At 45.1% G+C, this 19,882-nt stretch overlaps 1 protein-coding gene across 5 annotated transcripts in view; it reads right to left on the bottom strand.

The window, feature by feature from the left end:
- MTMR2 (myotubularin related protein 2) overlaps positions 1-19,882 on the bottom strand; it is a 65,421-nt gene that overhangs the window by 15,118 nt on the left and 30,421 nt on the right. For all 5 annotated transcript variants that reach the window (XM_054191868.1, XM_054191886.1, XM_054191877.1 and 2 more), the window contains exons 3-7: positions 11,857-11,932; positions 8,448-8,542; positions 8,160-8,270; positions 5,254-5,355; positions 4,468-4,551 (exon numbers count right to left, since the gene is read on the bottom strand). In XM_054191868.1, the coding sequence (XP_054047843.1) occupies positions 4,468-4,551; positions 5,254-5,355; positions 8,160-8,270; positions 8,448-8,542; positions 11,857-11,932 (468 nt within the window). The remainder of the gene's footprint in view (positions 1-4,467; positions 4,552-5,253; positions 5,356-8,159; positions 8,271-8,447; positions 8,543-11,856; positions 11,933-19,882) is intronic.

Genomic DNA, 19,882 nt, shown 5'->3' on the forward strand with positions numbered 1-19,882 from the left:
GTGAGGATCTTTCACTGGCAGGAAAAAAAGAAAATCCTTGCTGGAATTACAGAGCCACATCTCTCTATGGGATCCAGTAGACCAATTCTGAGCTTAGCCACCCTGAGCTACAGCGGGCAAGGTTGTGTCCACTTCGTACAAGACAGCTGTGATCCATTCTGCAGTAGAGACATAACTAGCATAAGCGGGACCTCAGTTAAACCATGGGACATTTAACAGTCCAATTCTCATTTTACTCCCCTAAATTACACCCAACGATCCTCTGCAGGATGCTGTTCTCGTGCTGTCCCTTTCCCACCCTGCTTGTATACTAATGCTGGGCACTCCATTTATCCTCAAAACAGACCAGCTCCTCTTCTGAATTATTAATTTCTATATGTTTTTTTCTGAAAGCAGCGAGCACAGTCCTAATCTGTGGCTCCCTGGTACATATGACCAGAGCGTAGGATTAGACGAGCATGACTTCTGTAAGGAAACATCACACGTTTCCAGCTTCATAATCCCTTGTAATATTTTCCAAATGCTCCCCACCTTGTTAAGGAAAATGAAAGCTTTAAGTTACTCCAAAGACATCTCAAGGCCTTTTGGTTTCAACTGAGCCTTATTCACTTCACCATTCTGTTTTATACTCTGCCAGCCCGTGTGTAATAAAAATCAGGGAGCAATTTCAGTTTTAAATTTCATTTGCCACATGTGATTCCATTTACCGACTAAATCCCAAACCTCTCTGAGTTCCTTTTGTTCTCTACAGGTTGTTTATTACTCCCCATAGTTTTACACAATCACAGATTTTTAATAAGTTACATATTTCCATCTTTCCCAAGAACAGAGAAGTCAGGGGTTTCCTGCATATCTTTCCTAATTGTTACAATCTCCATCATATCAACACACTTAGATTAATCTGAAAAAAAAAATTATAATAAATAAATTATACCACATGCAAACTTGCCATGTACACCAGTGTGGACATAGAACCTGCCACGGATCCTACTCTGAGAGTCTTTTCTGGATGCCGCGTAGTTGGCTTCTACCTTTGCTCCGCTCCTCTCTCTCCGTGTCCCTGCTCCCAGAGGGAAATGACTGACACAGCTTGAGCTACACCAAGATAATGCCCAGCCGTAACTGCTGGGCTGCTTATGCCCCAGGCCAGCTCTTCTCTAGTAGTTTTTAAACCAATTCCAAAAGGTCCCGCAGATAGCACGTATGTCCTGCTTTTCTATTTCTGATCACAATTCATACAGTCAGAGACAGGTAATCCCATTATCTGATTTGACGATGCCAGTTTTGTTTCACTGTTAACGAATCCCTGCTGCCATTTCAGGACGTAATCCTGATTTACTGTAGTATTTGTTATTGCTTTAACAGAACCTGGTTGGATTAAGAAAAAAGGATAAAACACTCACACAGATAAACTGAACATCCATAGTTATAAATGCTGAAATTAAATAAACAGACTGAAATACCTAAAAGTTTTGGAGGGGACATAACGCTTCATACTACAGGACCTAAATCAACTCGAACGAAAGGGATGAAATTCTCCTCCTGGCCAAATCACCACATAAACATCTACTGCGGTACGGTTTGCCTCTTCTTCAGCAGCTGGTGTTGGTCACTTTTGGAGATAAGCTACTGGAACAGATGGATTGCGTGATCTGGAATGGGAATGACTGTGGCCCATCATGGGTAAAATTCAGATAGGCTGTGCCTGCAAAAAAATCCTGGTTTGCATTCATTTTTGCAGTTACCAATGTAAGCAAATGACTGAGGGCTTCAGACATGGACATCAGTTTGGTTTCTTGATGTAAAAGCAGTCAGGCTGTTTTTCCTGGCTGCTCAAAAACCATACAAAAGCAGGTCACAACAAAAGGAGTACATACTGCAGCAGTGTCTCAACGGGGACATGCCTTACACACACCAGTGCTGCCTCACGTGACCAGAAACAAAGACACCATGGCCCAGAGTCCCTTTTTCTTTAGGGAAAGGCCATGAAGAGCTGCAAATCACATACATAGAATCATAGAATGATTTAGGTTGGAAAAGACCCTTGGGATCATCGAGTCCAACCATCATCTCCGCTCTACAAAGTTCTCCCTTACACCATATCCCTTAACACCACATCTAAACGAGTCTTAAACACATTCAGGGATGGTGACTCCACCACCTCCCTGGGCAGCCTATTCCAGTGTCTGACCACTCTTTCTGTGAAGAATTTTTTCCTAATGTCCAGCCTAAACCTACCCTGTTGCAGCTTGAAGCCATTCCCTCTTGTTCTATCGCTAATTACCTGTGCGAAGAGACCAGCACCAACCTCTCTACAATGGCCTTTCAAGTAGTTGTAGAGAGTGATGAGGTCTCCCCTCAGCCTCCTCTTCCTCAAACTAAACAGTCCCAGCTCCTTCAGTCGCTCCTCATAAGATTTATTCTCCAGGCCCTTCACCAGCTTCATTGCCCTCCTCTGCACTCACTCCAGCACCTCGATATCTCTCTCGTATTGAGGTGCCCAGAACTGGACACAATACCCAAGGTGTGGCCTCACCAGTGCTGAGTACAGGGGTGCAATCACCTCCCTCCTCCTGCTGGTCACACTATTTCTAATACAAGCCAGGATGCCATTGGCCCTCTTGGCCACCTGGGCACACTGCTGGCTCATGTTCAGCCGCTTGTCAATTAGAACCCCCAGGTCCTTTTCTGCCAGGCAGCTCTCCAGCCACACTTCCCCCAGCCTGTAGCGATGCATGGGGTTGTTGTGGCCCAAGTGCAGGACCTGGCACTTGGCCTTGTTGAAGCTCATACCGTTAGCATACATGTAAATGTATGTATCTTTTCCACTGTGTAACCAAGCTCCTGCCAAATTTAAGGTACAACCAAGCACAATATCAAAACCAGTATGCATAGAAAAACTTGAATTCTAAAACCAGATACGCCAGGATTAAGAAATTGAAATAATTTACCTTGAAATCCTCAAGGGTCACCCTTCCTCCTTTCCAAGTATTGTAAGGATGCCTTTTGTACTTTATTTGTTTTAACTGACGCTTGGCTAAGTGAATGTTGTGCTTTTCAATGGAGATTATTTTGATAGCACAGGTATTCTTTAGTCGTTACTCCAAAGTTCTCAGTCCTGTAAAGAAGCATCTTTCCAATACAGCTTGGGCTGCAGATCCCTTTATAAACAGATCTTTCCTTAAAATAGCCACCAAGAAAGAGGTAAATTCTAAACAAAGCAATAATCGCTGCATTATCTGGTCTTATTAGTCAAAGTCGACCTTAGATGCAGCGTGTGTCATTGATTACAAATGACTGGAGTTTGTCTCTACCAGGATTTTAGATTGTGGTATCTCACTGCAAAACATACCCTTTGTTTGCGATGAAGACAGCGGAGGTAAGATACATCTCACTTTCAATTAGCAGCCTAGAAGCCAACCGTCTATCTTAGGCAGCTATTTTAGGAGGGAACAAATCACCCCCAACAGTGAAACTCACTCTCCCCATCTGTTAATGACAGGCCTAGATAACCAATTTAGAAGGCATGCCCAGCTTTTAGAAGATTAAAGCTAGGAAAATGAAACCCTTTCTTAGGTTTTGGATGTCAGGAATCAGATGAACAACTAGGCTAAGACAGACATCTTGTTTTGGCTTGCTTTACGGAAAAGATCCAAATAAATCTTTAAATTACATGGCTGTAAATTTCTTAATTTTACAAAGGAAAATTCGTTTCATCCTGGCAGATCTGGATGAGACAAAAGTTTAATGTGTCCAGGGCAAAGCTGTCACCAAATTGTGCTGTTTCCTCAACTTGAGAATTTTATTATAAGAGTGATTCATTATAAAAACTGAAACTCTCCGATCTTTTCCCCCAGGGAGGACCACTCAAGTTTTTATCGCAGTATTCCTGACAGCCCACCACTTCACAATCATTAGCACTTTTCACCAGTCTCCTCTAGACACGCTACAACTGTCTGTTCCAAGCTATGGTTAATCACAACACTCTCTCTAGGTTGATCCCTACACTGATTCCCCAAGAAAATGAAAGCATTCTACATTTAATTTTTTTCCTTCCAAGTTCCTGTTCGAGATATCCTACAGAAAACTGGAAAGAATTAAAACTACGAGCAAGAGCTGAGGTGTGAAACTCAACAATGGGATGACTGTACCCACTAAACGCATTCTCCATCCCTCACTGCCAGCAGTGGCCGATGAGTAAGCCAGAGCAATAGGTTTTTCCTACCAAAGCCTAAAGTCAGCTCTCTGCAGCCTGAGTCATCTCCGTCAGCAGATGCTACTCTCTCTATAGCTGTACTGCTGTCATCAATCACTGCAGTGTGGAGAACAATGTCCTAACCCAGCCTGCGAGACATTTGTCAGCAGGACCATTCTTCGTCTCCACGCGACCTGTAATTATATGACTGCACAGAACCTCACTTCCGAAGAATAGAGAGGATGGAGGAAGGACATGGCAATAATACCCACCTGTCTTCTGTACTCCCAAGTGGGGTCATACACCTTCCATCCATTTTCTGGGAAAACCTCTTTGTACTCAAATGCAAAAAGCGGCTGAAAGAAAGAAAGAAAATTTAGCATTAAGAGCTCACTCAGAGCCCGTTTCCAGGATGTTTGATACCTCAAATAATAACTAATGACTGTTCCTTCTTTTTTTCCCCACTGCATTACTTTACTTTTAGGGTTTTGTGAAAAAGATCAAGATGCTCACTGTAGCAGATAATTAGTACAACAATGTACCTTCCTCTATGCCTCTGATCTTACTTGTCTATTACCTAGTACCTCATGGACAAAAGAAGTTTGTTATTAAAGGGAAAGAAAAATCTACTCAGGCAAGAACGCTTTTACATATTAAAACTAGATCTTTTGAACCCGTATTTGAAGCAACAATTGCAGCGATATAACACAACAGGTAACGGCATTCCAGAATCGGGAGCAGTGCAGTCACCACTAGCTGTAATCCTCTGATGGACGTCACTGTGCTTTGAGTATTTTCCCTCTGTTAGGAGGATGTGAATATCAGGAAGTTATTTTCCATACATGAAGGAATCCAGTCTCACAGTAGTAGACTTTTCCTGTTTCTATACAATCTAAATTCCTAGAGGATTCATTCTAAGACAGATTTAAAAACCCAGCATTTCTCCTCCTTCAACAAAATGCACCCCATGTGAATGTTGTACCAGGTAGATGGGACTGAACAAAACAGCTTACTGCCACTCAGTGTCTTTTAGTAACAACTGAAAACAAAACACTTACCAGATTATTTGAAACTGGGAAAGCATATTTCATTAGGTTCTCAAATATGGATCGTCGAGTTCTCCCTTCAGGCTTATGAGCAAATCGCAAGTTTCGAATATCCTAGGAAAAAAGAGGGAAATCAAATTGCAGATTTCCAAACCGCTTCAACATCCAAAGAAACTCTGAAAGCCAACATTCCGAATAGGTTCATATCATGATACTCTTCCTAGTACTGCTTTAGTATCACACTTTGAACACTGCTGAACTCTGGGCCTGGTTCAGCAGCTGCCTGCAGCCTCCAACAAAGCCTGCCACAACCGCAGAGGAGCAGAGGGAGCGCACAGGCGTGCCTGATCGGTGCCGTCTTGCCTCCACATCAAGCCTTCTACCTGCTGAAAGTCTAGGGGAGAGCCCCGCTCAGGCACAAGCTACCTCTGACCAGCAGGAGTTTGTGAGACAGACCTCCTAGCTCCTACTGGGCTCTCCGGTTGAGCTGTGGCAGAAGACAGCTGGAAGAGACTGCCTCACAAAGTACCTCCATAGAGCTACTGCAGATGAGGAGCCCAAGTCCAGCCAGTGTGGTGCAAAGCTCTTGGGGAAGAGTGGCTGGAAAGCTGCCCCACAGAAAAGGACCTGGGGGTGCTGGTGGATGGCCAGCTTAACATGAGCCAGCAGTGTGCCCAGGTGGCCAAGAAGGCCAACAGCATTCAGGCTTATATCAGGAATAGCATGGCCAGCAGGAGTAGGGAAGTGATCGTGCCTCTGTACTCGGCACTGGTGAGGCCTCACGTCGAGTGCTGTGTTCAGTTCTGGGCCCCTCTGTACAAGAGGGACATTGAAGTACTGGAGCGTGTCCAGAGGAGAGCTACCAGGCTGGTGAGGGGTCTGGAGACCAGGTCACATGAGGAGAGGCTGAGGGAGCTGGGCATGTTTAGCTTGGAGAAGAGGAGGCTGAGGGGAGACCTCATTGCCCTCCACAACTCCCTGAAAGGAGGTTGGAGAGAGGTGGGTGTTGGCCTCTTCTCCCAGGTGAATAATGACAGGACCAGAGGAAATGGTCTGAAGTTGCGGCAGGGGAGGTTTAGATTGGATATTAGGAAGAATTACTTTACTGACAGAGTGGTCAGGCACTGGAACAGCCTGCCCAGGGAGGTGGTTGAGTCACCATCCCTAGAGGTGTTTAAGAAACGTCTAGATGCGGCACTTCAGGGCATGCTCTAGTGGCAGAGATTGTAGGGGTTTGGTTTTTGTGTGTGTGTATGGTTGGACTTGATGATCTCAAAGGTCCTTTCTAAGCATGAAGATTCTATGATTCTAATGCCATCTTTCCTTTAAAGCTTCCATCTCTCAGAGCACTGCAGAGGATGTCTGAAACTGACATCTCCTCCACTTTGCCCAGCAGCACGGTTTCCACTCACAGTGGTAACCCAGGACCTTCTTTCCATACTCATCTACAGAATCAAATTCACAAACTAAATACAGCATCTCTAAGATGCCAAGTTTTTCCAGCCAAGCCTACAACTCAATAACCTGTAGTAACCAGGTTAAAAGCCACCAGCAGGAAATGAGCCTATCAAGTTCAAACATACAAAGGTGGTACAGCAAGTCAGAGAATGAGATAAGCAGCTAAAGACTCGGCCGTCTCACAAGGCTGAGACTGGGCAAGTGGTGTCAGACAGAGAACATTCCAGGATGCATAAGCTGTGCCTGTACTACTCTGTGTCACACTAAACTGCTCTGCATATCCTGGGCCAAGCAGGCTGGCATAAAGATAGATGTACAGAGAGATACATGTGTATATATATACATGTTGTATAGGGCCAAGGTACCTATCGTATAGTTTGTGCCTGGGTTTCCCACCCAGGGAAACAACGCATTTCAGTCCAAACCCAACCACGTGTGCAAATTTGCATGTAGGCAAAACGGCTGAGGAGTAGGAATCCAGACCAAAGCAGGCAACAAATTAGCTTGCCCGCACACCTCTACGTTAGCCAGGGAGGATCACGACTGCAACAGGACGAGGGAGCAGCTGGATGATTTGGTGTAGATTATACCAACTGCTCTTGACTCAGCACGCCCACAGCCTGAGATTCTGCTCAGCTTCCTGCCGCCTCAAAATCACAGCAGTGACCAGAGCAGTGTGGGACTCATCTTCATTCCTCCATCTGCCCTCATCCAGAAAGTGGCATCCTTTCAGCCTTGAGGAGGCTCTCACAAGAGCTCTAAGCAGCCCAAGACCTACAAGGTTCAGCATTCAGCTCCCCATATGGCCACTGAGGGAAGCAGAGGGGCTGTGCCCTGCTGAACAGCGGAGGGTATGAATTTAGGGCTGGAGATGGTGGGTTTATCTACTGTGTGGGTCTATAGTAAGTAGACAGGAGGAGGTGAACTGTTAATTTTTATTGTAGTTTGCATTTCCAATGATTCCAAGGGCTGGAGAGGCACACGCGAAATATGTACTGCCTAGAAAGAACAGCCTCGAGGAGGACTGAAGGCTACTTGCCAGTCCCTCATCACAAAGCACAGCAGCAGCTGGACATAAGTTAATGATTTAGGAGGAAACATGCCCCTTTCTTGCTCTTGACCTGCAAGTGAGTGAAAGGCACCCTGTACTCCACGATGACTGGAGTCTTCCTGGGACAGCCTGGTGGGCGGCACCAAGAACTGGAGTGGGATGCAGGCCTAGGTTTCCCCTATGAAGAAAAGACATCACCTAGCACAAAGCCTGAATAAAGGTTTGGATCTCGTCTCAAGTGAGTGGAGCTGCAGAATCCTGAAAATGACTTTTAAAATCAGATGTTTTCGGAAGCGTGTGAAGTCATAGCGACTGAAACGTTTCGCAGAACTTAATACAGTACTACAGAGAAAACCTTTTAAAATATACGTTCCCCTTCCCCTATTGTAAAACACAGACAAAAGTTTACCTTGCACACAATCTCCAGCCCGTACGAATTCTCACCACGACTGGAAGCACCTCCAATTTTCTCCACTCTGTTGATTACACCTAAAGATGCATCTAGGACAAAAGGAGGGTCCTGTAGACAGTTGAAATTTGTGAGTTTAAAAAGGGGAGGGGGAAAAATCCCCAGCTCCTGCTCCCTCATGCTTATATTCCCAAACATATAGCAATGATTCACACGGAATTACTCTCAAAGAACACCTAGGTCTGACGATCGAACAGCGAACAAAAGCAGATGGTTTCAAAAGCTTACCCGTTCCATGCTTTTAAAATACAGTCTATAATTGGTAACAGTAAGGGTTCCTCTGATTGCGCCAGTGAAGGGGCAGATGTAAGTAACATCCTTGGCTTAAAAAAAAAAGAGGAAAAAAAACCAACGTTAATTTTATGGTTAATTTATAGGAGTAAAATTTTGACAGCAACAATATTTGTGGGCTCTGCTTTTCAGATCATGAAATAAAAACAGGCTTAATCTGGGCTTCTAGCCTACAGCTAATGTGTAAGTTTCAGTTCTGTGAAGAAGGTAAAGAGTTTGGGTATAAATTGAACTCCAGGCAAATACCATCACCTAGAATCCTACCTTTGCACAGAACTGCTACCCCTGTAAAAAAAGTATTTGGCTGCAAACTGGTTCCTCTTGCTGAGCAATGCATTACCAGTAGCTGAGAACACCATGCACAAAAAGAGGAGAGGACTCCTGCCTGGATGCCTACATTTGAAGCTGATAATATCTGCACAAAAGCTAAGGTTCACCAGTAAGCTGGTTTGTGCCACTAAGGCCAGAAGGCAGTTCTCCTACACGTGGCTTGTAGGACGCTTGGGTCCTTCAGCACACCCTTGCACGCAGAGTCAGCCCCGGGATGAAGGCCCTCACGCTGAAAGTCAGAGGAGCCACAGCGATTTCCAGCAGCCGCGAATGTGTGTAGCACCCAACTGCCGGTGACTTTAAGCCTGAAGTCAGCGATCAAGTTACCCTGCAACAATTCAATTATTTTTTGAGCCTGAGTGACGGTGACTCAACGCAGTCCCCTTTTTAAAAGGCCTCAAACATTTCTCACTTGTTCCAGCAAAAGGCAAGAGGTGCTGCTGCTTTTCCACAGCAAACACCTCCCCTAACTGCCCTTCTGTTTTACATCAATTGAAATTGCCAGCATTGAAGCCGTTCCCTCCCCATCGCCCAGCAGTGACCCGTCACGTCTTCTGCCACTGAAGCAGTCGGCTGGCTGTGCCGTGGCAATGGTTTGCGCTATCACCGACAAGTAATGACACCCCTCAAACACAGAGGGATCCTTTCAGAAGGAGACCCACTGAGCGGAGCTGCCAGATGCATGAAAGAACCCCCTGGACCACTTAACCTCAAGCCTGCAAACCTGACGGGGTATGCATTTTGGAAGGGCTGTGTGAAGTCAGGAGGAGAGCTCACCTCCCAGCCAGGTGACAGCCACCACGCACAAGCGGCGTGGGGCTACTGGCATGTCAGGATGGGGACCTGAATTTCTTCTACCTTTATCCCATCAAATTTAGCCTGGAGGGAGGGAGGAAAAGAGACTGCCTTACTCCAAGGCATTGGCAACTCGTGTAACTAAGTCACATCCTCACATCAGCTCTGCTTCTGCATAGTCTACACTGACTCTCGAAATAGGGATATGGACAAGGATCCTTAAAAAATCAGGAGTGACTAATTCAGAGCAAAATACGTAGCACAGAATTTTTGGTTAATTTTTAAGCAAAATAAATAAGAGATATACACACACACACGTGCTAACAATTTCATTATTTATTTCTTTATTTATTTAAATTTACATGCATTTGTTGGAAGGACAATTAAACACAAAACACTTCTAGCCAGTTCTAATTAAACCAAGCGTTTCATTATTGGCTGATTATTAATCACTTCTTTTCAAAGACTAGTTTGACAGAGGTTTGAAAGCAGACTCAGGAAGCATAATAAGGGTGAGGGCAGCTTGCCTGGTTTTTCCACTGGAGTTCCCATTATTCAAAATGTAATTTAAAATGTTTAAAAAATAATAAAACAAAATCCGCTAATAAGAGAAGCGTGCATTTACATCTGAAAGGAACGGGATTTCTGGGTAAAGAGGAAAGGTGACAGAAAAATGTCTTCCAGGTAAAGAATCCCAGGCATGATCTCAAACACTGTCTTTGCCAGCTCGTAAAGCCACATCACCTTCCACATTTGTGTTTTATTAGCTTGGTTTCCTATGGAAACGATTTTACTTAATTACACTGTACATGTACGCATGTACACATGGCTTGTCTGACCTTAACCCTACCACGGTTGTATGATTTCAGCAGTCTCTATCTGATAAACAGGGATCTCCAAGGCATTAAGATGCTTCACTATTTGTGAGAACGGATGCCAGGTATAACAGAGAGGTTGTACTAGTGTTACTGCCAAGGGAAAGTCTAATAAACTCAGTCTTTGGTGGATATAAGAGAATCCATATGGGAGAAAGATACTGGAATCCAGGATTTACTAATTGGTCTGCTTATGGAATTCCTGTCTTTTATAGGGCTAATCTTATCCTAGATTATTGGATTGGCTGAAATAATTTTCTTCCCTTCCCTGTAAAATATGAAGGGAATTACACTTGCCTTTCTTAACACTTTTACCAGGAAATAACAAAGGAAATAAAACAGGTGAATAATAAAGATTTCCTTTTTGCTACCTTTAACTTCTTGCTGGACCAGGCAGCTGCTGTCTGGCCTACTCCAAAAGCCACCCGTTCTTACAGACTCACGCAGCTCATCACATACTTTGACAACAGATAAAACACTGGTAACTCTGATCTCTTAAACCATTCCCCAGGAACCCTTCAAAATACAGTCTTGCTCTCAGAGCTAACCGTGCCTGTGGAGCGAGAGAGACGTCAGTCTGCAGCGCATGGTTGGAGCACGACTTCAGAGTCCTTAGGGCAGGAGTAGAGAAGAGGATTGAGCACTGAAGGGGGGCGGTTTTGCTCGGTTTTATTTTTTCCGTTGTTGCTGGATGGGGGTTTTTTGCTGAGATATTTTCAGGTTTGGTGTTTGTTTTTTTTATTCTTAGGACTGAAGCTGCACTCTTCCATATAATTTTAAGAGGAAGGCAACCTCTTAAACTAGTGAATGCAAAAATCTTTCACAGAAAATTAATCAAGAGGCTTACTCAAACTTTCCGACTGGAGTGCATCAGCAAACCTGATGCATGTCAGAGTATCTGATGAAAAAAAAACAAACCCAGAAAAAAGCCTCATTCCCATAACACAGCAAGTTCTCCCCAACAGCACTGTATCCTTTCCTGCAGCCTGTGACAGAGGTTCCGCACACAATTGTGCTGTGTCAACCTAAGAGGTTTCCCTGTGGCAAGCACAATGTGAAACAGTCGATCCACGTCCTTTCAGGAGGCAGCAAATGCAAAGCTGCACCACCTACCTCATCGCTCATGCTACGATACGTTGAATTGCCTTGTATTTGCTACATGCTAAGAGGAGACATATAGTTACCTCGGCTCACACGATGCGCAATAACTTGATTAATGAAACTGCCTGATCATTGTTCTCAAAACATCAGCAATTTGCTGTTGTCAGTCAATGACTGACAAGATATTTTGCTGTATGGATATTCTATTTGGTCAGCAAACAATAACAGATTTCCTCTTCACATACCCATGTCTTTAATGGTTTCTCCTGGTAGCAAAGGTGGCTCTTCCATTTCAGCCAATTTATTAGTCTCCCTCAGGACCTAGGCAAAAGATAGAGGTAGAAAAAGAAGTTAATTATGTTTTCATAAACAAGAAGTTTACACTTACCTGCAACAGGTCAATATCAAGGACAACAAATATTCAAAGATTTTGTGGTACTGCCCAGCGTCTCAGCCTCCGAAAGGTCGACACAAAGCATGTGAGAGACCTCAGTGCAGTCCACCAGGCTACGCAGAAGTGTTTAAAGCGAGGATGTCTGCGATGGAGAAGCTGTGCAGAGCAGCACACTTCCCAGGTGACTGCCTTTCAGGCTCCAACCTTCTCCTCCCCAACCCGTCGTCACGAGTCAAACTCTGTCCACACAGTTACACACAGAACCAAAGGGATCGGTTCCTTTCCCAGCTGAAGTGACCAACTGTTACCATGATGCTATTTTTAGAGCAATTTTTAGTTTACACCGAGGAAAGTTAAAAGGGACACCTTGTCACACCACTGTCTTCAATGACGGTCCAACAACTGCAAAGATCCTGATTTGCCTCAGAAGTAGTGACTGGTTACAAAGGTTATATTTTTATAGGCGTGAATAGGAGGTACAGTTTTGATTTTTTTTTTTTTTTTTTTGGCTACCAAATGATGCCTCCTCTACTTTCCCTCGGAATAAAGTGAAACCACAGGGCATTACTTTTCTACGATTGCCTTTACACAAGGGTTTTCACAAGAACAGCTGCTATCACGAGCAGGTGGACATTTTAGGAAGCACTGTGGTAACTATGAAAGCATTACCTGAGGTCTAAACCTATGGTAAGAACTAGGGGAGAAGAGCACACGTAAGTGACCAAGATGAAAGCTAAGTCTGTGCGGCCAAAAGCAGGTGGATTTAATCAGATTGCCCATGCCTCGAACCAGCCAAAGGACCACAACCACAGCAGCACACCAGCTGCTCGACCAACACCGCAGACAGAGCGCAGGTCAGTTAGTCCGCACTCTGCTGTAGCAACCACAAGAACCTGGGTTTAAAGTTGTCGTGCATCCCACCTGGTGGAGACAGGCAGAGAGCCCACGTCTGCTCACAACCTGAACGTGCAGGCTCGCCCAAAATGCTTTCTTTGTCTTAATGTGAGGAAAGAATTGCTTTAATTTGGTATCAGGAAATCCCTGCAAAGAAAATTCAAAGACAGGGCCTAAAGTGGCACTCAAGAACCTGACACGTCTGTGGTCAACTTTCATGTAGGATCAAGCCAAAGGGAGAGCCTCGGGGAAGAAAAATTCTCTAAACTATGCAAAAAAATGAAAACAAAATCCAAAGAAACCCCATGCCACAATAAAAGCACGTTCCAGCATTTTCACACAACAGATTGATGTATAGATGAAAAGATTAACAAGATCAAAGCCTTCTTGAGAACAAGATGTACATTTTAAAAAATGCATTCAAAAGACCCCTAAAAAAAAAAAAATAATAAAAGCAAGCATGGTCCTGGCTTCCTAACAGGAACCTCACAACTGCACCCACTTAGGCCAGCTCTTACCAGGGAGGCTGCCAGAGCAGCCGGACTGGGGTCACCAGCATGGGCACAGGGAGGTCCCCATTGACAGAGCTCACCCTGGCAGCACTGAACTTGCAGAAAAGTTTCTCCCCCCACCTCCCCCCCGTCAGCAATACCAGTAAAAACAAGGTTTTGCTGGTATAACTAGCAGAAGTCTATGCCGAGGACTTCTTGTCAGCACAGCTGTGTTGGCCAAAGATCACACATCCCATCAAAGCCCTGACTCATGGCCTCCCCGACAAAAGCCTGTGATGTAGACCCACTCTCAACTCCTCTGTGTCAATTTTTGCACTTGAGCAACAGCCTTGAAATTAGCAGGATAACATCTGGATTATAATAAATGAGAGGGAGGCTTCTGGCTCATTAGCCTGTAAGTGGTGTTCGCCTTTGCGGCCTTTTATCTTGGAAGGACATTAGTAAAAATACACTCTGCGTTCAGGACACACGATCACAACTTCTTTGAGAAGGTCCATACCCTGAACGGGCAGCAGCCGCTGCTAGGGTCACTTCGGTCAACAGCTGGAGTCACTGCTCTCCTGCAGATGTCAGCGGGAGCACGTCCAGCGGTAAACATTTGGAGGACTGGGTTATATCTTAAGCCAAAACAAATATGAGGTAAGATACATAGAAAGCACTTGGTATGACAGACAGCTGCCATGATCACGGACTAGGTGGGCAGTGCTCAGGTGGGTTTTAAACACTGTACTGCAGGTGCGGGAGAGGAGAAGGGAAGAGGCAAGCAGTAGGAAAGACAAAGACCTCCATGTCAACACCATTCCGCTAAAGACAAGGTTGAAAGCTTTTTCAGCTTAAAAACTGGCTCTTTTAAGTCTAATAAAATCCATCTGCTCACTCGCACTCTCTGAGATGTAGAGTCCCCAGGGTCAGAGGAAAGGATTGGCAATCCAAACCTGCGCTCACTTCAACACAGGGTGGCGGATGGATGGCCTCCTGGAAGCACAGTGCTTCAAGGTCAACAGCTTCTGCTCCATTGCCTCCCCCTCCCTCTGCTTTTTTTGGGGTTTTTTTGGGTTTTTTTTTTTGTTTTGTTTTGTTTTTTGTACAGAGTTGAGGACTAAACTGTCATTTCCCGCACTCCCCAAATGACCTCAGCCACATGACCTACCTCAGGTAACGCAGCACCGACTGCCTTCACGATGATTTCAAAGTCAGCGCAAGCACATCACCCCTGGATAACAGTCACCCTTCCCAAGAGGCTGAGACAGACATGGTCAGAAAGCCCAGGACAAACCCTTCTCTGGTGTGCCGGTTTGCCCAGTTCGAGACCTTGAATGAGCCTCCTAGTTGGAATGTGAACACTCGAAACCTGTCCCGGCAGATATTAGAAATGAACGGTAGGCATTTTCCTGAAATACACCTCCATCAACGGCTCCTTAAAATCGATTCGTGGAAATGCAATCTGTGTGCAGCTGAGGATGCAGGCAGCAGGCACAGGAGAAGACATCTGGGACAGTGCTAAAGGACAGGAGGTGGCAGGTGGGAGGAAAAGTGGGTGCATAAGGAAAGAAGAGTTTTGGAAACAGATCGGGGGGAAGAATGGGATGGGACAATGCACACGGAGCTCTGGAAGGATGCTAACACCATGGATGGATGCTCTGCCCTTTATGTGACTAAGGAGATGACATGAAAAGCCCCTCCATCTTACTGCCATCCTCCCCTTCCCCCCTCAAATCCAAAAATGGTTCAATAAACTGACAGAAAAATCTTTTTTTGTACATTAGCCTATTTTCAAGACTCCAAAAATAACACTCCAGGGCCCAGATTTAGCCCTCTGCAAATCCTGCAAAACAAAATTCAGAGCTCTAGTGAGGCAAGGAAGCAGGTAGAGGAGCCGGGGACACGACTGCGGCAGCCCGGCTACAGGACAGTGATGGCTGGCTACTGACGCACTGACACTATTGAGGCAGGTACCATATACATGTGTAACTGAAATGTTTCACCTTTTGTGCCTCAGCTTTTTAAATTGTTCCGGGGAAACAAAAACAAGGAGAGTTTTGAGATGTGCAGTGAAGGCCGCAGCCAGAGCAGGGCAGGATCAGCATTACTTAGGAATAGGACCACGTTGACGTAGAGCTACACACTGGCCGTATCTGTCACAAACACCACTAAGATGGTTTCTGTAAGAAACAAATACAACCACCAAAAATTGTTATACTATTTTGCCTTGCCTCTAAGCCAAACAAAGCCTTTGTTATCTTTTCCCCACAAAAACATTATGCTTGGTAACTGGATCTTCAGGGGAATGAAGAGTTTAGTTACACACCGCAATAACCTTTATTTATCTCCTAACGAGTAATACAATCTACCCATTCCACCCATCAGCAGCTCTCCCTCGAGATAAAAGAGCTCTCTGGGATGCTGAGCATGGGAGTACCTTAGCACCTAAACGCAAGTCCTGCCTCAGCTCAGAGAGGGTGTGAGGACTCCATGACACCACCTACCTTTGCTCTCTGCTCAAGCAGCAACTTGGCAGAACAAACCCACACTTGCTACATTTAACAACTGCTTCTCTTACTCCAGGATCCCACCTTGTGTTAGCTCCAGCCCACTTACCCATGGCTGACGGCGCTGGGCGCTCTCATGCCCTCCCATCTATAGCACCCAAGGCAGGAAAATCCCAGCACTGTCTTGTTGACACAACCTTCAGATCTCAGAAACAGAGATCACCTCCTTTGCTTGCGTGTCTGAGGTCAGGGAAAGAGGTTTAGATCCTGCTAAAGAGGTAAGACCGCTCCCTGCCTCATCCCTTACCTCTTCAATACTGGGATTTCAGGATGCTGATGCTCTGCCAAGCCTCTCCAACCACGTATTCACGCTGCCTCCCAACACAGCAGCCGCTGTGCAGCTCCACAAATCCCTCTCCCAACTGATGTCCCTGCACAACTCGGGCACGCAGCTCATCCCGAGCAGCTACAGCCAGCTCAGGGCGGTACGGAGATACCTTGTGCTGTAACTCTAACTACAGGGTCTCAGAGGTCTGCGCATCACCGAACACTGCTCCAGAAGGACCTGAGAGGGGGCATGAAACTCTATAACCAGGGTTTGCTCTTGCCTGTGAACACAACAACTGATATGTTTTCCTCTCGTATTGCCCGAGAGGTGTTTGCCTTCCAGCGGAGCTGCACAGCCAGGATGACAACACGCATCCTGCGCTGGCTGAGGCCGAGCCAGCGCTGCCTCCTCCCACCCAATCTGCCAGCGCTGGAATTGCTCCCGTATCTAGCTCAATCAAGATGCTTGGGTGAGCTTAATGGCTTTCTTAATGGTTGTTTTGCCATAACCTGGGTCATTTTGACAGGACTGGCTCGGGGCGTGACTACACGCGCAACTCAAGGGGTGTAAACCCAGGGCGAGGGAGGAGAGCAGCCAGACTGACTAGGGACAGGAACTGTGTCCCTGGACACCGACGTCTGCACAAGCCTCCAGGTAACAAAGATGCGCAAAGAGAGCACCTGCGGTCCCCTCCGAGCAATTTTCCAGTTATTCTCTTCTACTTTCTCCTAAATATTTGAGTCCTGAAACCCACAGACAAAGATCAGGTTTTTTTAGTTTCACGCAACTTAAGGGGAGACCACAGATTTGTGTTACCGAATTGCTGTGTAACAGTTTTCCCGAGTCTGCATAGATTCTTCTATCCTGAATCGCATTCAAAATGAACAAAAAGAATCTTTTTCGTTTAGACAAAATTAAAATGTACCCTTTTTTGTGATTTTTCTTTATCCCCCCCCCCCCCCGAGTTAATCTCTCCTTGGTAACCTCCTACACACTCCAAATCATTTTGCACATTTTGAATAGATTTGTTACGCATAAAGCCCCAGCGCTGGTGCAACATGTCCGACCCAACACCGTGACCACCTCGTTCCTGCATTATTCCTTCCTCCAAAACCACGTCTGCCCCATCTATTGAAAAGACAAGCTCTCCAGGCTGGGAGCTGCTTTTGTTCCAGCTACACAGTCCTCTTCTGTGTTTCCTACAGCAGGAAGCCAGTCTCTTAACTGGTCTCTTGACACAAACATATATAACCTGTCTGTACAGACAAACATTTTATACATACACACACACACGGTCCTTTGCACCTGCAGCCCCTGAACTCACAGGTTTAGCGCATCTACCTCATGAGCTTGCACCGATCAGCAGCAACAGGAGGGATATACGCTGCGGGGACAAGAACGTGCATGTTGCACATGTGCATGTGCAAGAATATACGCATAGAATTAGTAGATTTTAAAAATATGTAGCTTTTCAGTTATGGATAAAATACGGATCTGAAACTCAGCAGCCAAGTGAAAGGTTTCATCTCCTAAGGAAGGAGGTGAATATTTTCCTAAAGGAAAATATTTGTCTGATACTTCACATTTTAATGGAATAACTGGGAATATTCTGCCTGTAGTTAATATATCTAAACTTTCCTCCCACCCCTTTTTTTTTTTTTAATGTCTTCCTTTCAAGGACCGGCACATGATTAAATGCCCTCCTGAATCAGCACTTTTGCCGCTCTGCAGGCACGCCAGTCAATAAACTGCAGAAATACCCATTTAATCTAAAACTGGAGATCTACATCTGAGCTAGTCACCCTAGGTGCTCTCTACAGTCAGTGGAAAGCAGAGACCTAGGAGATTCATCTTCAGGATGAGTGCCTTTCTTCCCACCGAAGGCTGAGAACTAGGGTAACTCACTCCAATGCAGATCTGTTAGGACGAATCCCAACTCCTGGTGCTTCGCTGCGGTCAGCACAGCAGCGCCTGACCTCCTGGATGTCCTGGGTAGTCACAACCTGTACTTTGCAGAGAGGTCCAAACTTAACCTGTGCAGAGAGGCAGCAGGAGATGAGCCAGGCCAGATCCAAAAATTGTATGAACTTCACTAAAACAGGCATGACTCCAAAGCTTGTAGAAGAGGTCTTATTACCCGAGTTACCAGAAACAGCTTTTCGGTCAAGAGCTGGCTCCTTTCTGCTGTCTCAGAGAACCACATGAGGGAAGTCAGCCTTTCTGCAGAGGCTTAGCCATAGGATTTTTTTTACATAGTTGATTTTTTTTTTTCCATAGTATCATAGAATGGTTTGGGTTGGAAGGGACATTAAAGACCATCTAGTTCCAACCCCCCTGCCATGTGCTGGGACACCTCCCACTAGACCAGGCTGCCCAAAGCCCCATCCAGCCTGGTCTTGAACACTTCCAGGGATGGGGCATCCACAGCTCCTCTGGGCAACTTGTGCCAAGGCCTCACCACCCTCATCGTAAGAAGTTTCTTCCTAATATCTAATCTAAATTTCCCCTCTTTCAGTTTGAAACCGTTACCCCTCCCCCTATCGCTACACTCCCTGATAGAGTCCCTCTCCACCTTTTCTGTAGGAACCCTTTAAGTACCGGCATTATTTTCTTTATAAATCAAGAGCAAAACACACACATTTACATAACATATACATAACATTTAATGTTTTTCTCCTTTCAAATGCCTTTTGCTGGTCTCAGACCATGTTCACCTATTCCTTCCCCGAATTCCCTCCCATCACTCCATCCCTTTCCCCTTTCATGGCTGTTGCCATAAAAGTCAATCAACAAAGGACAGTGCCACTATGCCAGGTGCACCAAGATTTATCATTATCCCAATGATGGTGTAAAAACCTCTGAAACAAAACAGATACAAAAGATCTTTCCATTCACCTCAGGAAAAAAAAAAAAAAAACCAACACGAGTTCTAATTCTGTCCAGCTGACACTGACAGAACCTGCAGAACTGACACGAAGATGTGCAGAATCAAGACCCGTATGCTCATTTAGGATAATTTTTCATAGGTGTGTTGGTTTCTTTTCTAAATGAAACATTTCTTACAACAGGAAAGAGGGCACATTTTTTCTAGCATTTTGCTGGTAAGATGCTTCTGTCTTAATGCTCAAACAGACTGCAAAACAGTAGCCGTGCTTACTTGAGAAATCCTTCTGTAGACTGCATACACTGTACTGCTTTGGAGAGGCTTTCAGCTGCCATTTATGGCTATTTTTTGGCATACTTTGAGAAGATTTATGTGCTATGTATCCTACTGGAAATATAATAAAACATAAATAGAGCAAGTAAATGGACTTTCTGTTGATTATTTTTGAATCATTAAGAAATACCACAGCAGAATGACTACATGAAAGAACAGCAGTATCTCTGCACGACTGAGGCACGGGGACTTTTCTGAGGATTATGACCAGATGGGTTGAAAAACTATGTTAGAGACACTCAGACCAGCAAGATATTAATTGCAGGGAAATGTTTTGTGTCTTATTCTTTTGGGATATTAGAAGTTCAACGGGAAAAAGTCAAAACACCATGGACACATGGATCATTTCAGGATAGTACACAGAGAAAATATACCGTCCAAAGACCACATCAAGCCCATTCAGCTCCTAAAAGAGCACTCAGCCAAAGAAGACTTCC

The sequence above is a fragment of the Rissa tridactyla genome, chromosome 1 (genome assembly GCF_028500815.1).
Source record: "Rissa tridactyla isolate bRisTri1 chromosome 1, bRisTri1.patW.cur.20221130, whole genome shotgun sequence".
NCBI lineage: Eukaryota > Metazoa > Chordata > Aves > Charadriiformes > Laridae > Rissa > Rissa tridactyla.